This window comes from Penicillium argentinense (assembly GCF_028826775.1).
Source record: "Penicillium argentinense strain IBT 30761 chromosome Unknown utg000009l_segment0_segment0, whole genome shotgun sequence".
NCBI lineage: Eukaryota > Fungi > Ascomycota > Eurotiomycetes > Eurotiales > Aspergillaceae > Penicillium > Penicillium argentinense.
The window spans coordinates 1,226,484-1,243,640 of record NW_026622668.1 but is presented as its reverse complement, the minus strand read 5'-3'; the positions used below and the strand labels follow the sequence as shown (position 1 = coordinate 1,243,640).

At 52.0% G+C, this 17,157-nt stretch overlaps 9 protein-coding genes across 9 annotated transcripts; 3 read left to right on the top strand and 6 right to left on the bottom strand.

Moving 5' to 3' along the window:
• Positions 1-106: 106 nt before the first annotated feature.
• Positions 107-1,215, bottom strand: N7532_008064 (putative Phosphoserine phosphatase; the record flags this gene model as incomplete). Its single annotated transcript, XM_056620556.1, has 6 exons — positions 107-246; positions 317-465; positions 547-849; positions 923-999; positions 1,052-1,065; positions 1,128-1,215. The coding sequence occupies 6 exons, from the start codon at positions 1,213-1,215 to the stop codon at positions 107-109; spliced, it is 771 nt and encodes a 256-aa protein (XP_056471362.1).
• Positions 1,216-1,447: 232 nt separating this feature from the next.
• On the top strand, positions 1,448-2,930 carry N7532_008063 (tRNA (adenine-N(1)-)-methyltransferase; the record flags this gene model as incomplete). Its single annotated transcript, XM_056620555.1, has 4 exons — positions 1,448-1,556; positions 1,618-1,764; positions 1,830-1,900; positions 1,956-2,930. The coding sequence occupies 4 exons, from the start codon at positions 1,448-1,450 to the stop codon at positions 2,928-2,930; spliced, it is 1,302 nt and encodes a 433-aa protein (XP_056471361.1).
• A 181-nt stretch (positions 2,931-3,111) lies between these two features.
• N7532_008062 (uncharacterized protein) lies at positions 3,112-4,242 on the bottom strand (the record flags this gene model as incomplete). Its single annotated transcript, XM_056620554.1, has 4 exons — positions 3,112-3,826; positions 3,926-3,995; positions 4,055-4,109; positions 4,177-4,242. The coding sequence occupies 4 exons, from the start codon at positions 4,240-4,242 to the stop codon at positions 3,112-3,114; spliced, it is 906 nt and encodes a 301-aa protein (XP_056471360.1).
• Positions 4,243-5,193: 951 nt separating this feature from the next.
• N7532_008061 (CCR4-Not complex 3'-5'-exoribonuclease subunit Ccr4) lies at positions 5,194-7,502 on the bottom strand (the record flags this gene model as incomplete). The annotated part of the gene is made up of 2 exons (XM_056620553.1): positions 5,194-6,383; positions 6,455-7,502. 2 exons carry the CDS (start codon positions 7,500-7,502, stop codon positions 5,194-5,196), a joined length of 2,238 nt encoding a protein of 745 aa, XP_056471359.1.
• Positions 7,503-11,051: 3,549 nt separating this feature from the next.
• N7532_008060 (class I SAM-dependent methyltransferase) lies at positions 11,052-12,236 on the top strand (the record flags this gene model as incomplete). The annotated part of the gene is made up of 1 exon (XM_056620552.1): positions 11,052-12,236. The coding sequence occupies one exon, from the start codon at positions 11,052-11,054 to the stop codon at positions 12,234-12,236; it is 1,185 nt and encodes a 394-aa protein (XP_056471358.1).
• A 677-nt stretch (positions 12,237-12,913) lies between these two features.
• On the bottom strand, positions 12,914-13,244 carry N7532_008059 (uncharacterized protein; the record flags this gene model as incomplete). The annotated part of the gene is made up of 2 exons (XM_056620551.1): positions 12,914-13,170; positions 13,199-13,244. The coding sequence occupies 2 exons, from the start codon at positions 13,242-13,244 to the stop codon at positions 12,914-12,916; spliced, it is 303 nt and encodes a 100-aa protein (XP_056471357.1).
• A 459-nt stretch (positions 13,245-13,703) lies between these two features.
• N7532_008058 (GMC-type oxidoreductase) lies at positions 13,704-13,974 on the bottom strand (the record flags this gene model as incomplete). Its single annotated transcript, XM_056620550.1, has 2 exons — positions 13,704-13,855; positions 13,911-13,974. The coding sequence occupies 2 exons, from the start codon at positions 13,972-13,974 to the stop codon at positions 13,704-13,706; spliced, it is 216 nt and encodes a 71-aa protein (XP_056471356.1).
• Positions 13,975-14,176: 202 nt separating this feature from the next.
• N7532_008057 (uncharacterized protein) lies at positions 14,177-14,836 on the bottom strand (the record flags this gene model as incomplete). Its single annotated transcript, XM_056620549.1, has 3 exons — positions 14,177-14,245; positions 14,320-14,447; positions 14,476-14,836. 3 exons carry the CDS (start codon positions 14,834-14,836, stop codon positions 14,177-14,179), a joined length of 558 nt encoding a protein of 185 aa, XP_056471355.1.
• A 740-nt stretch (positions 14,837-15,576) lies between these two features.
• N7532_008056 (thioesterase family protein) lies at positions 15,577-16,769 on the top strand (the record flags this gene model as incomplete). The annotated part of the gene is made up of 4 exons (XM_056620548.1): positions 15,577-15,924; positions 15,994-16,009; positions 16,164-16,333; positions 16,410-16,769. The coding sequence occupies 4 exons, from the start codon at positions 15,577-15,579 to the stop codon at positions 16,767-16,769; spliced, it is 894 nt and encodes a 297-aa protein (XP_056471354.1).
• Positions 16,770-17,157: the final 388 nt, after the last annotated feature.

Genomic DNA, 17,157 nt, shown 5'->3' with positions numbered 1-17,157 from the left:
GTCGATGCTGTGCAATTAAATGGTCTAAATTCTGATTCGCAGCCACAATATTATGGCCATCTTATCTACCAAGTCCTCCCAAGTCTATGTGTTTATCTGAGGTAATTTACGCAGTCTTGCTGACCTTCGCCACATCGACGGGCGACACCTTACCGGCAAGGATATCTTGGGTAGTCGACAGGATGGTGGACCAGTTCTCAAAGGTGGTGAAGGGCATACCACGGCGCTCGCAGAAAGTGACAAGGTCTATCTTTTTGTTAGTATTGCAATGAAACATCGCATTCTGCACCGCAGCAAGGTTGGATTTGAATTTTACCTTTGCCAGCCTTCGCAAACAAGAGGTTGGTCTCCGCGGCGGCCGACAAATCGGACACACCATCGCCGGCGTACAGAAGTACCGGTCGCTCGCCTTCGGGCAAAGCAGCGTACGGCTTAATCTCGAGGGACTTGTCGTGGCCGAAGTGACTAGAAGAGATGGGTCGTGAGCATACGACATACAACACGGGCGACCCACAGAGAATTATGAAGGCGCATTAGATGGCTTACCTTTCGTCATGGTACTGGATCTGCCAGCCACCTTCGCTGTTGATATCCTTGCCGTCGCGGCTCACTACCTCGTTACAGACAATGTGGAGGTGGTCACCGGGCTTGTGGCCCAGGAACTTCTCGAGTAGCGCGCTGATAATCGGCCTCATTCCGGAGGACAGAATTACAATAGGCACATTGTTGTCCCGGGCCCAGTAGTAGAACTTCTCGAAGTACGGATCCAGTTTCATGTTCTTCAGCAGAGTCGCGATACACTCGTCGTAGGGGGTCTTGATGCTTCCCAGCATCTCGCGGAAGGCGTCCCTGGTATAGAAAAGCGCATAGTCAGCCCATGAAACCTTATAAAGCGATAGATCGTGGCATCATCCCTACTCACCGGAAACCAAGTGTTTCGTCGAGGACCTTCTCGTTCAGTTGTTGGCGGCGCTCGCGGCCAAACCCGAGATTGTCAATCTGCGCAAGAGAGTCAGATTAGAAATGCGGAAGTGGTGCATGCAAGACGGACCATAAAATCATTGCCTGCGCTCAGTTCATCGTTAGCAGTCTATTCTCAAAACCGCGGTTGTCGCGCAAGAACTTACTGTCGTCAACGGTGATCGTGCCGTCAAAATCGGTGAAGAAGATCACCTTCGGGTTTGTTTGCATATAAGGGAGTACGGTCGAGCCCATTGTGGCAGAATGCGAAAGAGCGTAATTTGAAGAAAGAGGGACAGAAGAGGGACAATTTTTGGAGAGGGAATGTCGGCAATTGACACAGAAATGTAGACAGATTAACGGAGGAGCCCCTCGGTGAGCGGCGAGGGGAAGCCGGGGAGTGGATCGGTTTGGCGGTGGATCGCCGCCTCAGTGGGTTTGGGCATGGCAGCGAGATTTTCCCGTCTAGGACATCTTAAGCTCCAGCATGGCTCGTCTGCTCCAATCTCTGCGGCGAGTGCTGGGCAGCCCGCCAGCGGTTGGTTCAGCTGGTCCTCACGCGCGGTCATTCGATACCGACTTCTCCATTTTCCGCGGTACGTTTGCGACGACCTCCGATTCCACCCCGTCGGACCGACAGGGCTGACAGACGCGCAGAGGGTGATCGGATCGTGCTGCACAATAAGCAGCCGATCCTGACGAAGCCATTGAAAAGGGGCGACAAGACAAATCTTCGTCGGGGACATCTAGAGCATGACCGTGTCATTGGAAGCCGTGTTTGGGAGACTGTGCAGGCTCACAAAGGTAAGTAATTACTATTCCGATGAATAGTATACGCGCCGCGACTGACCGATCAATCATTCAATTAGGTCCGGACGTCCGACCAAGTCTGCCAACCTTGGATGAATATGTTGCCTTGACTCCTCGCCATGTGACACCGGTATGCGCACCGTCCCAACTGTGAACAAAGTCGGAACCACCGCTCACAACGGTAGATCTATCCCCACGATGCGAACTTGATTGTCTCCCTCCTCGACCTCCACCCCAATACCCCCGCTGCAGGCGAAGAAGGGCCACCGTCGATAGAGATCCTTGAGTCTGGGACTGGCCATGGTTCCTTGACCCTCCACCTGGCGCGCGCTATTCATGCCGCCAACACAACTCCCCCGCCTCGACCCGTGAAATCTCAGATTCAATTCCTAGAGGACCGGGCTAAGCGACCAGGCGAAGAGGATTCAGAAGATGTGGGAGGCACCGATGCTGTCTCGGGTGTCGACACCGTGCAAGAAGAATGGAATGCATGGCGGGCGCAGCGCAACGCTGTCATTCATACCGTAGACGTCTCGTCGAAATTCTCGAAGCTCGCAGAAAAGAACGTGCAAGGGTTCCGACGTGGAATGTATAGCGGAGATGTCGATTTTTACGTTGGTCCCGTTGAGAACTGGGTTGCTGAACAGATGAAGCGACGAACCAAGTCTGGCGTGCTATCCTCGTTGACATTGCAGCGCTCAATGGAGCCATTCCTGTCCCATGCGATTCTGGACATGCCATCAGCACAGCTCAGAATACCGCACGTGGCACCAATCATTAAGCGCGATGGATTCCTCATCGTCTTTGTGCCGAGTATCACCCAGATCGGTGATTGCGTGCGTTTGATCCGCCAGCATCACCTGCCGCTCGTTCAAGAGAGAGTGGTGGAGCTCGGTATGGGCATTTCTGGTGGCCGACAGTGGGATGTTCGGCTCGCGATCAAAAAGTCTGGGGCTGACCCGTCTTCTTGGAACACAACTTCCGAGGCAGATGAGGCATCCGCTGATGAACCAGAAGATGTAAGCGAAGCCCCTGTTACAGAGGCGCCGGCTAAGGAAAATGAGCAAGTCATGGTCTGCCGACCCAAGGTCGGACTGCGCACTATGGGGGGCGGCTTCGTTGGCATTTGGAGACGTATAGAAGATCTCCCTTCCCGGTGATTTTGGGATATACCCCAAGGCATTCCCTTCCCCTTCATTGTACTATAGCATTTGCATATACACTGTACTAGTATTACCCGGTAAAATTATTGTCATGTACAATCACATAGATCGCATTTAATAAGTAACAATACCGAACAATATGTTCAAGGACGATCTTAACATCTTAACCAATATGTAATCACAGCTTAGCCTCAATCCAACCCAAAAGGTCGGATGCGAACTGGGTCCTAGTTTCAGGTAGCTCAGCCTGCAACTTGTGGTAAGCACCAGCATAAGAAGCGAACACGACATCCCCCTTCTCCCCCAGCAGCTCGGCCAACCGCTTTGTGGCCGGGTGGCTAGTAATTCGATCCTCATCGCCGTGGGCAAGCCACATAGGCAAAATATCCACGCCCTTAATCTGGTCCTTAGAGAGGTGCTCTAGCCACAATCCCCGGTCCAGCATGCCTGCCAGTTGCTCCAGGGTACCGGTCTCATGGCACAACTCGTCAGCCTGGAAATCAGCAATAGCCTGCTTGTCCCGCGTCACATGGTTAGGGTCGAGCGGGGAGTACCGCTGCATGCGAGGGAAAAGTCGACCTGCAAGTCTTCCAGCGATTACGGTCAAAGTCCAGGGGCGCGAAGCCGGATCCAGCGCGATGAGCGGTGAAAGAACAAGCAGGCCGGCGAGTTTGGGTCGGGAATCGGACTTGCGGTATGGCGAGTCCGGGTGCAGAACGTAGGTTAGGATCTCGCCGCCGCCCATGCTATGTCCGGCTAGAAACAGAGGAATCCCCTGGGCCTCGGCTTGCGGCGCAAAGCTGAGGAGAAATGAGTGCAGGTCTGCCAGGACGACTGATGTGCCGCCGCTGTTGCCGCGGTCTTTGCGGCGTTTGAATGTGCGGCCCCAACCACTAATTTGCGAGAGTTAGCCCTTTTTACTTTTCGCTTTGAACGGTCGCAGGGAGCTCAAGAGAAAGAGTTCTCTCATATGTAGGGTATCCGGTACATACCGCTGGTCAATAGCTCTAACCTCGATGCCCGATGAGGCAAGAGTTGGGAATAGCTCATAATGGGTATTGCCTGGTGGAAGAAGTCAGTAGGGCCATCTTGCCTGCAGGCTTCTTTGTCTAAGCGCTCACTGTGATCGCTGAATCCGTGGATAAATGCCAAGGTTGCTCGTGGTGATCCATCTGTCTGAGCTGAGGTTAGATTGACATCGACGTCGATAAAATAAGATAGCAGAAAGTGGAGATGGACCGACCTTCCAAGTTTTGGTATACGCCTCGAGCCCGTCGGGCAGCGTGTGGGTACCTTCTTCGATGGACATTATTGAGGATAAGCGACTGTTGAGAGGAGTTGTCAGAGCTGACTTGGGATCGATAGCGTGCTTTTGTTGACGGATCTGACATGTGATGCCGCGTAGTCAGCACTGCAGAATGATGGATGCCCCCATAAAAACGTGAACTTCTTAACAAATGAGAGTCTCAGTATGACCAGCATTCAAGTAAGTAGAGCTCGATAAGTTATGAGAAGCCCGCATTTTCGCCTTGGCATTTTTGAGAGCACTGGAATCTACATTACGACCTACAAGTTAATTTCAGAAATTTCAGAAGTTGAACAGAGCCATGTTCTATGCTTGACGGGATAGAAAGTATGGCAGAACAGGTACATAGATCAAAAAAAAAACTCCCATCGCCGATAAAACAAATCAAAAAGCAACCTCGTAAAAGCCCTTCGGAGGCCACCTGTTCCACCTGAACACCAACCCTGCCCTCAGCGTCGTGAAACCGTCTCAAATGACGTTAGAGATTAGGAGAGATGTGAAACAGAGATATTTCAGGAGAAAACTCCATGAGGAGCAGCGGAGACATGAAATCAGGATGGAGGAAAGGGAGAGAGGGGGGCGGGAGGCGAGAGGGGAAGGCGGGAGAAAAGCGATCCCATCTTGTCAGTGACTACGTGCAGTAGCCAATGCGACTGGAAAACGCTTTGAAAGCAAGAGGTTAGGGGAAAGCGAGACGGAGAGAAGGAGAAAAACAGGCATAGGAGACGAGTTCATAAATGGAAGCAAAACGCAGAGAAAGAAAGGGGGCCAAAAGAAGAAACGACAACAAGAAAGATAAGAAGAGGACAAGACACAAGGCAGTAACATGAGATAGCAGGCAAAAGACACCTACCACTACCACAGATTCCGAAATGACAAGAGGTACAAAAGGCCAGAAAAAGATGAAACCCCCAACTTCACAAAACACCCGTCTCAAAAGATCAATGCTCCTCATCAGTGCCGTTGCGGCCCGAAATCCGCATCCACAACCTTGCCCTTTTTCTCTTTTACAGTAAACTCCGCAAACAATGCGACATGATCAGATGGGAAATGGAAATTGGGGAATCCAGGCACCCTGCGAAGGTAGTCCTTGTCCACCTCCCCAAGCAACGCCGACACATACAGGGTGTTGGATGAGTACCACACATAGTCCAGAATATCCTTGAAATCGGGAGTGTAGTTGGTGAAACTGAGCTCTCCAATGGAACCATAGGCCGATTTCAGCTTGAACGGATGAGTCATTCCAATCTTGCTCAGGTTGCCGTACAGTCGTTTCTCCAGATCGGGGTGTTCCTCAGTCAGACGTCCACTGGCGATCAAGTTGTACGCTGCAGATCCGGGTGAGGAATTAAAATCACCACACATGAGAAGCGGGATCTGATCACCACTGGTGTATTCCTTAGAAGGCGCCGGCTCTACTGTCGGGGTCGTTTCAGAACCACTTTCGGCCTCGGAGAAGCGGAATTTAGCCTTGTCCACGCAAGGAGGATGCTTGGTCCAATTTTCCGAAAGCTTTGTGATCTCCTCCATGAGAATGGCGGTTTGAATGAGTTTGACGTCCTTGAAAGCCGGATCCCAGTAGAGATGGGCATTGACGACCATGAATCGTGCTCCGGTCAATCGGTTCTCCAGGAAGATCACAACAGCAATGTGGTCCTTCTGCCACAGTCGGTTGTAGATGTCATCCTGTCCCTTCGCGTCTGGTCGTCGAACGGCGGTTTGACCAAAGTTGATCAAATGCTTGTCCAGCAGGATGTACTTGGATGCCTTGAAGAATGTGGCACAGCCATCAATGGTTTTGGCATCATCTTCGTGCATTCCCATTGCGCGCCCACGGGGCCAGTAAACGCCCTTGTAATCGTTGTAAGCAAGCTGCTCGCGGAAGAAATTGTTGTAGCTTCCTTGATCAACTTCCTGAAGACAGACGATATCCGAGCTGTGGGATCGTAATTCATTAAGGATGAGTTCCCGGCGAAACTCCCAAGAAAGGACACGAGCAGGTGCGTAGCCGTAGTGAGATGCAGTTGCGGAAGAATCGCAAAGGGTGTTGTAGGAAAGGACTGTGATCTTCTCGGCGGGGGCGTCCTTGGAGCTCTGGGTTTCATCAAGAATTACCCAATCACGATCAGGCGGAGGAATGTGAACTGTGGTTAGAATTGGGTTAGTACACGCAGAGATCATGAGCCGGAGCTCAAAAATCGGAACCGGAACTTACCTGGCATCTCTTCCTTGAGATACTTGATCAAGGCTTTCGTTCCATCCTTCATGATCTGAGACTTGAGCACATCGTTGAGGGGGTTTCCCTCAATTCCCAATGTCTCCAGGCGGTACAGATAACCCATTTCGTAAGGGAGAGTGCGGATGTGGTTATCGAAAAGGAGGAGGTTCTTAAGGTTGGAGAGCATGCCGATCTCCTCGGGGAGCTCGGTGAGGTCATTACCGGACAAGTCAAGGTGAGTAAGTTTGCGTAGTTGGCCAATCGCCGGGGGAAGCGTCTTCAGTTTGTTGTGGTTGAGATACAGCTTCTCGAGGAAGTCGTAGTTGAAAAGTGAGGGGGCCACAGCACGCAGGCCCTGTCCACCAAAATCGATTGCATTCCAACCCTGTCGCGAGGCTGACTTCTTTGCGGGGGTTCCATTCCGAGCATCATTTCCATGTTCCGAGGGGTCGTTTTGGCTAGGCATGATCGAAATCCCCTTGGACTGCTGTGCCATAGCCCGAGCGTGGTAGTGGGGAGAACTAGCCTGTCGCGATTCAGCGGCAAGCTGGAGTTGCCGTGCCCAATGCTCACTCATCTGATCATCCATGTCCTCGTCCACCGCGGACGGCCCTCCATTTTGGATGTGGCTGGTCGTGAAATGCGGGGTTGTCGTGGCGAGGGTTCCACCGGAGAAGGTATGTTGGGAGATATTGTGCTGCGCTTGGGCATGGTGGGGATGGTGATGTTGTTGTTGAGGGTGGTGAGGGTGATGGGTTTGTGACTGAAACTTGGCGATCTGCATGCCAAAGCGCTGGTGGCCCTGGCCGCCACTCATCATGACATGTTGTTGTTGACCGTACATGGCGAGAGTGTTCAGAGCGGCTGATTGGTTCACTGGTGGCGATCGAGAAGGGGATGGAGTGTCGTGGGTGAGCTTCAGTCGTCCCGGGGAATTGGTCCCGTTCGGAATGGCGTGTCGTTGGTGCGAGTGTTGGTGCGGTTGTGTTTGGAAATAGAATTGCCCGGCCCCAGGCTGCTGGAACCTGTAGGTACCATCTGCCATCTAACGGGGCAGACGAGACCGTGGCTTAATTCCCTGGCGAAATACCGGGGGGCGGGCGAGTGGGAGGAAGCTTGAAACGGAGGGAGCGAGTTGAGAAGTCGACGATCGAATACGGTCTTTGCTCTTGCTCCACATAGGGTTCTGCAGCTTAACAAACCCAAGTACAAATTTCAAGACTGGGTCTGGTGGCCACAGAAGACCTTGCGCGGACGTTGGAATTGCAGACCGTTCCGATTAGGATTGAGCGGTACCCGCAGGGCGAGAGGCAGGTGGGATGTGTCACAGAGTCGGGATCGCAATCGAGCTGAATAACCAAAGGAGAGTTAGATCTTGTTCATTCGGGATCAGAGGCTGCACGGCCCGGGGAGTGCTTCGTACGATTGTCTCATGGGAGGGGCGTCGATAGCAGGGACAAGATGACAGGCTTGAGTTGGCGAAGGCGGGAGGTAGCTCACGTGATTCCCGGATGTGACTTTGCCAAGACTTTGGAAACAGCGTCGGTTCGCGTTCCCACTCTTCAGCAAAGTACCGAGTTGTTATGCCAGTGTATCTGAATAATTGTGGGAGACTTGGATATTGAGGCTCTGGGGCGGCTGACATGGGCGAATTGTCACGACAAGCCTTTTTGGTCAGATGTAAGCGCGACTAGTACCGTGACCTGCGGTACCTATGATAGATTGGGCCTGGTCTGTCGCCGCGTGCCAAGCATCAGGTCATCACTTATAATTGACTCTGATGCGTTCCTGGGCACCATCATATGCAGAATATTGACAACTCGTGGGAATCATGTATGATGTGTTGAATAAATATTCAATTGGGGTAATGGCTCTTTATATTGGATCTAAGATTTTTGGACAATGAACGAACTCAAGAGTTCTCGCAGTGACTATTAGATATTTCTTGCACTGTCCTACCCGACGATCAAATAAGAGTAGGAAATAAACAGCGTAGCAGTACTTAGAAAAGGCCCAAGAAGTAGTAAATTAATTATGCTACTAAGTATAGTAGGCTGCAGTCTTTGCTCTATTCAGGTTGCAGCTCTTGCACCTTGCGCTCTAGTAGCTGATCAGTAATGCGACCGCTTGAATGTAGAGCTATCCTCATGAGAAGCATATCGCAGTTCTAAGCCTGTTTGAAAGTTGCAAATTCAGTGCAATTACGCTGACCGAGCGATCGGTATAATGTCATATAGCTCCGACTATTGCCCTGTCTGCCCCTGGGCTATCCATCAAATGGGACGGGCCCTGTCCCGGATTGACACAATACTTGGTGGCAGTACCGCATATACTAGTGCCCCCTGATTACTACCTAGGTAGTAGTACGAAAATCTACCCCAGACGGTGTGTCTGATCTGGAAATTCCTTCTACTTGACGGATAGTACCGACTGCCCTTGCAGGAGTAAGTCGTTTCTCTGCGCCTCTTTGCCGCAACAAGGAGGCTCACTAGTGCGAGCTGCGTATACCTCCTTAGGTGGCTGGTGCCCGGGTTTTTGCCGGCACACTAACCATCGATCCAAAGTATAACGCAGCTCTGCATCAGCACTATTGACTTTACCCCAAATCCCCAAAACCCAAATCGCGAATCCAAAAAAGAGACATGTGTGATGCCTTTTGTCGATCACGAGGCCCCACCCCCTTCGCCTCTGTCTCGGTGGCCACCAAGACACACGGCTGCCTGCGCCGGGGCCCGTGGCCCTCGTGGCGTCCGCGCTCTCAGCGGCCATCGAGCACTCCTCCCCGCCGTCCCACGGTATTTCTGTGGTGAGGTCTGAGAGTGGCCGCGGCTAGACCAGTTCGCAACACAGAGATGCCGCGGCGACAGAAGAATCTGACGAGTCCTAGGAAGTGCCGAGCAAAAGTACGATCGGCGTGCTGGATGGGGCTGCAGGTACGAAATGCGTTGGCAGGTACCCAGGGCCCGGGTCGGTGGGGAGAGTGTCAATAAAGATGCCCGTGTGCCAGCGTCCGAGCGAAGGGGGATATTATATCCAGACGAGCAGGCCGCGGCTAGGAGCAACGTGCTCTCCCACCACCGGGCCGGGGGCTCAAGACGAGGGCACAGGGCAGCCCGGGGTATCAGATAGAGGAGGGGCTATTCATCGCTAGGACCCGTCTCTGGACCTGAGAATTGGGTGGACAATGGCGGATAGGGATCTACGGTATTCGCCCTCCCTTCTCCGTCCCGGCCGATTCGTGTCACGTCCATCCATTCTACCCTGTGGTACTATAGTTACCACTGTACAGTTATACTACTATACAGTAGTACACAGTTAACTACTGGTAGTAGTGACTCGGACTTTGGCCCTGTACTTTCGGCCGTGATGCATCGCATGCACAGTACGAGTCAGTGGCAACGCCGTAATAGCCCCATGCGCAACACCGAGTACGAGACCCAAAGAGCGAGAGTTGCGACTGATAACCTACCTATACTAGTAGTAGTACCTTCTGGACGGTACGGAACTGCTCCTCCCGCGAGCAGGATCGACCCCGACGTCGCACGTGTCAACCCACGCACGCACGCACCGGCGGGAGATCCCAGCTGGAGCCTTCAGGATCCTTCAGGGCTTTGGCAACGGTGGGCAGTCAGCTGCTCAGTCATGAACCGTTGCCTCGGGAGGTCCGCTGGCGGGACATCCGGGTGCATGTCCGTGAATAGTTCCCGGAGCTATCCATTCGCCTCTTGCGGCGAATCCAGCTGGATCTTTGGAACGAGTGGTCCCAGTGGTCCGTGGCACTCGAGTCGATGATGTCAACAGTCAGCCATCGTCGCCGACTCGTATCAGTCAGATGTTCGGGACTAACTACTACTAGTAGTAGTAGTAATAGTAGTGCTGCGGGGGAGTCAACGGACAAAAATGAGTAGTTGAGGTCGTTGGACAAACGCGACGGATGCGATTGGATCGTCTGGAGAGGACTACGAGCAGCTAGTGTCGAGACTGCCGGTGCCGTATAAATACTAGTAATATTCATAACCAGAATAATGGACTCCATTACGTGAAGGAACTAGCTCCCTTCTGGACTCGAGTGGATACTGTTCAATGCCACTTCGATCCAGGGGTCACTAGTACTGCACTCGGGAGACACGGACGCCCTCTTTTCCTCTTTATTCCCCCCCTCTTCTTTAGTACACTGTGCCGCGTTCGGAGGCTTCTCTTGCAGCTTCACCTCCAGCTTTGAACCCTGCTCGGTGTCTCGAATCCAGTCAACATTGGGAGACCGTAAGGAAAAAATAGAAAAATTTTCCCTTCTGCGCCCCGATTGCACTAAAGAATATTTTCCGAGCCGCTTTGATCGCTTCGGCTTTTCTACTTCTAATTTTCTACCAACCGCACTTCCGGACTTCCTCCCCAGGCTGCGCATACTGCGACGGCGATTCTGTGGTAGCAGAGTAACGACTGAACTGTGGAACGAAACGAAAGACCAACACATACGACGCAGACGAGCATGTCTCACAGTTCATGAAACAGCCCAATTACACGCCGAGAATGCGACCGACCGGAGCACCACATTAAAGAACGACGGGGACAATTCGATGCGCTTGAACCGGCGATGGACATGATGTCGGCAGGGACGGCCTCATTCGTCGCGGCGTCCGGCTCGGACGTCCACTCCAACCTCAGCTCGACCTTCGCCGCAACCTCTTCCTCGTCCTTGGGCTCCTTAACCGACTACAACACCTACCCTCTCACGCGACAAGGCGATCGTACCTACCTCCGCGACCCCGACAACCTCTATCCTCTCCCATGCGACCTCCCCGAGATCCACCGCCAGAGCCTGCGCACCATGATGCTGCTGCGCGTCTTTGGCGGCCCGTTTTGCAACCCCCACCTGGCCAATCGCCCGCCCAAGCGCGTCCTGGAGATCGCCTGCGGGTCGGGCTTGTGGTCGGGCCTGTGCCACGAGTACTTTGTCCGGCACGGGCAGCCGAACGTCTCCTTCGTCGGCATCGACTTTGTCTCGTTCGCCCCGGACCTGCGCAAGCAGGGCATGAACTGGACATTCAAACGACATGATCTTCGCAAACCCCGCCTCCCTTTCCCGGACGACTACTTCGATCTGGTTTTCATCAAGGACGCCGGCATGTGCCCGTCCAGCCCGGCGCAACAAGCGTCGGGGTTGAGGGAACCCCTCCGAGTCTTGAAATCGGGAGGCACCTTGGAGGTATGGGATTCCGACTGGGTCTTCCGTTCGCTGCTGCCCAACCCGGCACCGGCCCGCAAGACTTCTTCGAAGGAACAGGAGATTGCCGACCAAACCGCGACTTATACTTTTTCCTCCGCCACCCCATTCACACGTGCTCACAACAAGTTTCTGGTGGACTACAATTCCTGGATCGAGAAATCATTTGACTGTCGCAAACTCACGGCGGTGCCCTGTGCCACCATCGGGCTCTCATTCAATTCGGAGATCGATCTATTAGAGAATATCGACAGTCGCCGCATCGCTATCCCACTGGGGGAATTACGATGGGAGCGTGAAGGCCAAGGCAAAGATTCCAAGGGCCGTGCCCGAAAAGCCTTGACGCCGGAGCAGTGCTCCATTCGGCGGACTGCGCTTCTCACAGTGATTCAAATGATTGAAGGGCTGGAGCCCATGCTCATAGAAGCTAGTGGGAAAGGGCGCGACGAATGGGACCGGTGGTGGGCGGCCATGAACACCGATCTCTTCCAAAAAGGCGGCGTCGCCAGTGGCGAGTGTCTCGAAGTCAGTGCGTGGTGGGGGAAAAAGAAATAAGCCCCCCCCACGCTCTTCCACAGATCCTTTCGGTGATTTCGGCAGGCACGAAGCAAAAAAGAAAAAAAAAGAAAAGAAAGAAAGAAAGATAGTGATCATTGATTGCTCTTCGTATTGGTGATACCCCCAAGTTGTGATGTTTTATTATTTGTTTGGTTTCCTTTTCCTTTGGTTTTTGCTTGGTCCTTTCCGGGGTTTCGGGGTGCATATGATCTGGGGGAAAACCGATTGCATGAGGCTGTTACGGCAGATACTCGAGATCTGCGACGAGGTGTTTCAGGAATTCTCATAGCGCTTTTTCAGCGTCCGGTACCGCTTCAAGTAGTACCTAGTTTGGTGAGCTGGTCAGTTATCATCGCCAATAGAAGTCAGACTCTGGGGAGGTCAAAGGTTGTGATCGCACGATGTGCTATGATGTATGACAGAAATGTGTGCGAATCATGAAAATGTGTCTAACCCGGTGTTGTCCACGGGACAAGAGAGATATAGAAGAATAACAGAATGACCTTCAATATATGACCATGTCGGAGTCCGTAGGAAGTACATCCGAGTATTGTCTCGAGGATGAAATCCAGTATGATGCAGGGGAAGCCGAAATAGGGGATAGCGTAGTTGCTCACAATGCTTCAACCTCTGAACGAAGAAATTAGTATTTGAGATGCCATAGCTAGAGAGCATCATGGTAGAAGCTCACCTTTCTTCACGAATTCAGCTCGGGCTATGGCCTTCCGTATCTCGTCCTCCTCGTTGATATGTGCTTGCTTTGAAAACGCGCGATGGAGTCGATCGCGGAAATATTGATATCCGAGAGGATATTCCCGGCCTAGAAACAAGAGCTCTAGGTTCCATTTCATAGCTAGGTCAGCGAGTGCTAGTAGTGACGCAAGCTCCAAGCTCAACCTCCGAGTTCCGCACTCTTGTTGTTTGATGTCGCCTGGAACTTCAGATGATACGTTACATACCTTTGTAGACGGTGATCACCTGTCGGCGCAGCTCAAGATTCACCATTGTCTTCCATTCGCTGCGGCCTGCCCGCGGTGGCTTTGAGCTTCAGAATGGTGGATGCGGAGATGTTGGCAGCGTCGGGAATGATCCGCCCCGCATATAGCCGGTTTGGACTCCGCATCACGTGGTGCGCCGAGACTTCCCGTAGTGAGTATACGTATCTTCTTCGTCCGTACATTAAAAGTGGCATTTTCGATCTAAAGGCGATTCAAAATAATAAAGCTTTGAGAATTTCGGATTTTTGATTTAAACGAACTTTCATTTTTGTTGGTTATCATACGTTCCTAGGCGGGTATTTGGGTATGCCGCATATGCGTTTCATCCCCTGGGATAGTGGAGCTTAGTTGGTAAAACAAATTGTATGAGATTAATTATTGAAAAGCTAAATTTTGCTGAGGAAGGGAAGTATTCAGTAAAGGTCCGTGTGAGAAGTTTTGATAATGTCAGCGCCCTTTTCGCCGATCATATAGACCGGATCTTGGATACGACAATCCGGAATGACGTGGAAAACAGAACATCAATCACTCGAACATTCTTGAAGCCATGCACTTTCAGCTGGCCATCAACAACACTCTTGTCCATACTCTTGGATAGGCTATAGGTTCCACATGGATCTAAATAGTTCGAGTTAGCACGATCCAATGTTCTAAAGCGCTGGCAGGCACATACAGTATCCAGTCTGCGAGCGTTCCAGAATCATAGTGTCCATGGCCTCGTCGGAGTTCCGCGGCATAGGCCAGTATAGTCTTCACCAATCATATCCTTGAAACCCTCGCCATGCATGAGAATGTCATCCTCATATCGAATACCCTCCCGTATGGCGACCACATCCAGGAGGTTATTGAAGTAATTGGTGCTGATGTATGGATCGTCGAGTGGATTTTCAGATCGCAGCTTTACCCAACCGGGATTCGAGATGGGGCGCAATAAGTCAACTATAACAGTGAACCAGCTTCTTTCTGGGGAACGGGATTATGCCATTGGAAAGCATCAAAGAACATTCGCTAGAAAGAATTAGTTATTAGGCGTGAGGATATGAAAGTATACAATTTGTACTCACAACGAAATCAATTTAAACGCGCGGCTGTCCAGCTGGACCAAACAGGTCCTTGCCACCGTTGTCCTGCTTTGCCTTGACATACTCTTTGATTCTAGCGAGGCGCTCATCAATACGCGAGTAACCGACTAGATCCAGCAAGTCGCTGCCTAGGGGGCAAAAATGTTTAATGGTTACGATTGTAGGCGGAGACAGCTCCTGCTTTTTGCGGGCCAGCTCGGAGCAGGTGGTCACCCAAGCCTAGGCCGTGTTTTAGACGGAAAACATGTGGCAGGATAGGGTGGTCAGGCAGGTTCTGGCCGACATGCAGCGAGCTGGAGATGGCCTTCATGCCGAATTGCGCCAGTGCATTTTCCGGTCCGATTCCAGATAGCATCACCCGCTTCGAGGATTCGTAAACTCCACTGCCAACAATGACCTCCTTATATGCCTGGGTCTTAGCAACCTCGCCATTCGGCCCACGAACTTCCACCCCGGTCGCTCGGTCGCCCTGCAGAGCCAACCATTCGCAGTGCGGAGGACGCAAAAACATGGACATTCGGTTTCCCAACGAAAAAGGACCAGCTTGAAGACCGCACACCTTTGTAAATGGTGTTGATGCATCGAGTCAAGCCTTTCTATGTGCCGTCGTAGATATTGTCGTTCACTTCGAGACCTTTGCTCTGCCACGCCTTCAGAAGGTAACTATGCTGATTGGCGCTTTCGCATAACCGTCAGTGCTGTGCCAATTATCATTTTTGATGAGAACACTCAAATCTAGTCGATGCTGGTCAGACTCAACATTCCAAGCAGATAAAATCCCGTGGTATTTGATTCTTGGGAATGAGAGCAATCAATAGTTAAAAAGACAATGCACTTGGAAGACGAGGGCGGGAGTTGGGCGATGTCAGCGGTGCAATAGGAATACATTACGGCTGCCGGTGCTACCAAATGTTACCATGTGCTCCCATGTTCGGTGGTTGATGCGTACTTTTCTCTTGTTTTTAGCTCCTGGTTTGAGACCTATCTAAGTCGACATTGCATGCCATGAGCCGGAATACCCACTTGGCCAGTGTTACCTGCCATTGAAATACCGAGTCTAACTATGCTATGGAGGTAATCACAGAGCTCGAGTTTCCAGTTGTGCAAGGCAGCAGTAGCCTCCGGGCCGACGGGGCCGCGGTTGGGGACGCGGGGTTCTCCCCGGGCGTGGCCCAAGCTTCCGAGGCTGGCCGCATTCGCGATCGCGGATGATCGCAGCTGCGTCACCCTAATCTTTTCCCTACAACAGCGCCCACCATGATACCCCGATCGATTTTCAGCAGGAAGTTGCTTCACTCCATTCCCGTGCCCCCCACAAGCCGATTCCTTTCTGCGACCTCCCCAGTACAGAACGCCGGCACCTCGGCCCCGGTGAAGCCTCCTGCACGACCGCATGGGATCGACCCGCGATGGCTTACCATGATGAAGAGACGGGTGGGCCGCTGCATGATGTTTGGTCTCAAGCCGGCTCAGGTGGACGAGGCAGGCAAGATTCTTCAACAATTAGCCCGGGACTGGCGCGAATTGATCGCGGGCAGTGAGGGATTCCTGACTGATGAGAAGCGATGCGGCTTGTATCGGCACAATGTGGTCTGGGGAGAAATGGTATGGCCCCGGAAGCCCTGGAATATTTAAACTGGGGAATCTCGAAGTTACTAACGCCTTGTTTGCGAGAAAATAGGACGTCATGGTGAGTGTCAACCCTTATTGCTTGCGAAAGGGATGCGCAAATATCCCAGGTTTAAATTGAAAGTTTGCTGACATCTGAATCAGGGTATGCTTCGATATCGCTCAATTTGCATTTGACTACCCGATGAAGGAACTAATGATGAGATAATGGACAGGACATGTCAACAACGTTACCTACGTTCGATACGCCGAATCCGCCCGAGTGAACTGGACACGCAAAGTCGGAATCCATTTTGACAAAGCGAACGAGAAGCAGTGGCTCAATCTTTTGAACTCGACCGGTATTGGGCTTATACTGCGAAGCATCAAGGTCGACTATAAGTTTGTAAGTTCATTCAAATGGGTCGGTGGAATGTAGAGGGTGTCGGACCGGGTGGGACTGACGAGGATATCGGTTACAGCCCATGATATTCCCAGACAAGATCTCTGTCTACCACAAGCTAGTGTGCGACCCTTCCTCGTCGATATCCTCCCAGTCTGCATTCCAGCTACAGGTCATGATCATGTCGGAAGCCAAGCAACGCCCTGCAGCTCGTTGCCACGAGGATATTGTCACATATGACTACCGCAAGAACCAAAAGACCCCCGAGCTACCATACTTCATTTTTGAGCAATTCAAAAATATTTGGGAACTGCAAGAGAAGGCAAAAAAGGAGTGGCAGCAGCGAATTTTGGCAATTGAGAGCCAGGTCCGAACTCTAGAAGTCGAGAGTTGGGATCGCGCAGACGCAGTTGAGGATACTGGCTCGGCATCAAAATAGACGTTGAAAGAAGACCTTGGAGATAAAAAGGCCCATTGAAGAGCCTCGTAAATAGGCAACATAATAGACATATTGACTCTTGCTATCCTGTCCCATTCCATGTTCCATAGATCGTGAACAACTTGAACGTAGCCCACTTCCCCACCTTTCCGCTACCCCAGTCTCATTGGGCCGGTTATATGGCCTTGTCTCCAGGCGCGCGCAAGCCAGCACTCGAGGGCTCTCAAGCAACCAACGCCCCACTGGAGTCGCCTACTCGGCACCGCAGTTACCTCGGAAAGTGGGCTGTTCTCACTGGAGCGCTCACTGTAATGCCCCTCAGGTGGAGGATGCCCCGGGGTCGGACATCGCGGGATTCAATAATTCTCTCATTTCGCAGCAATTCACG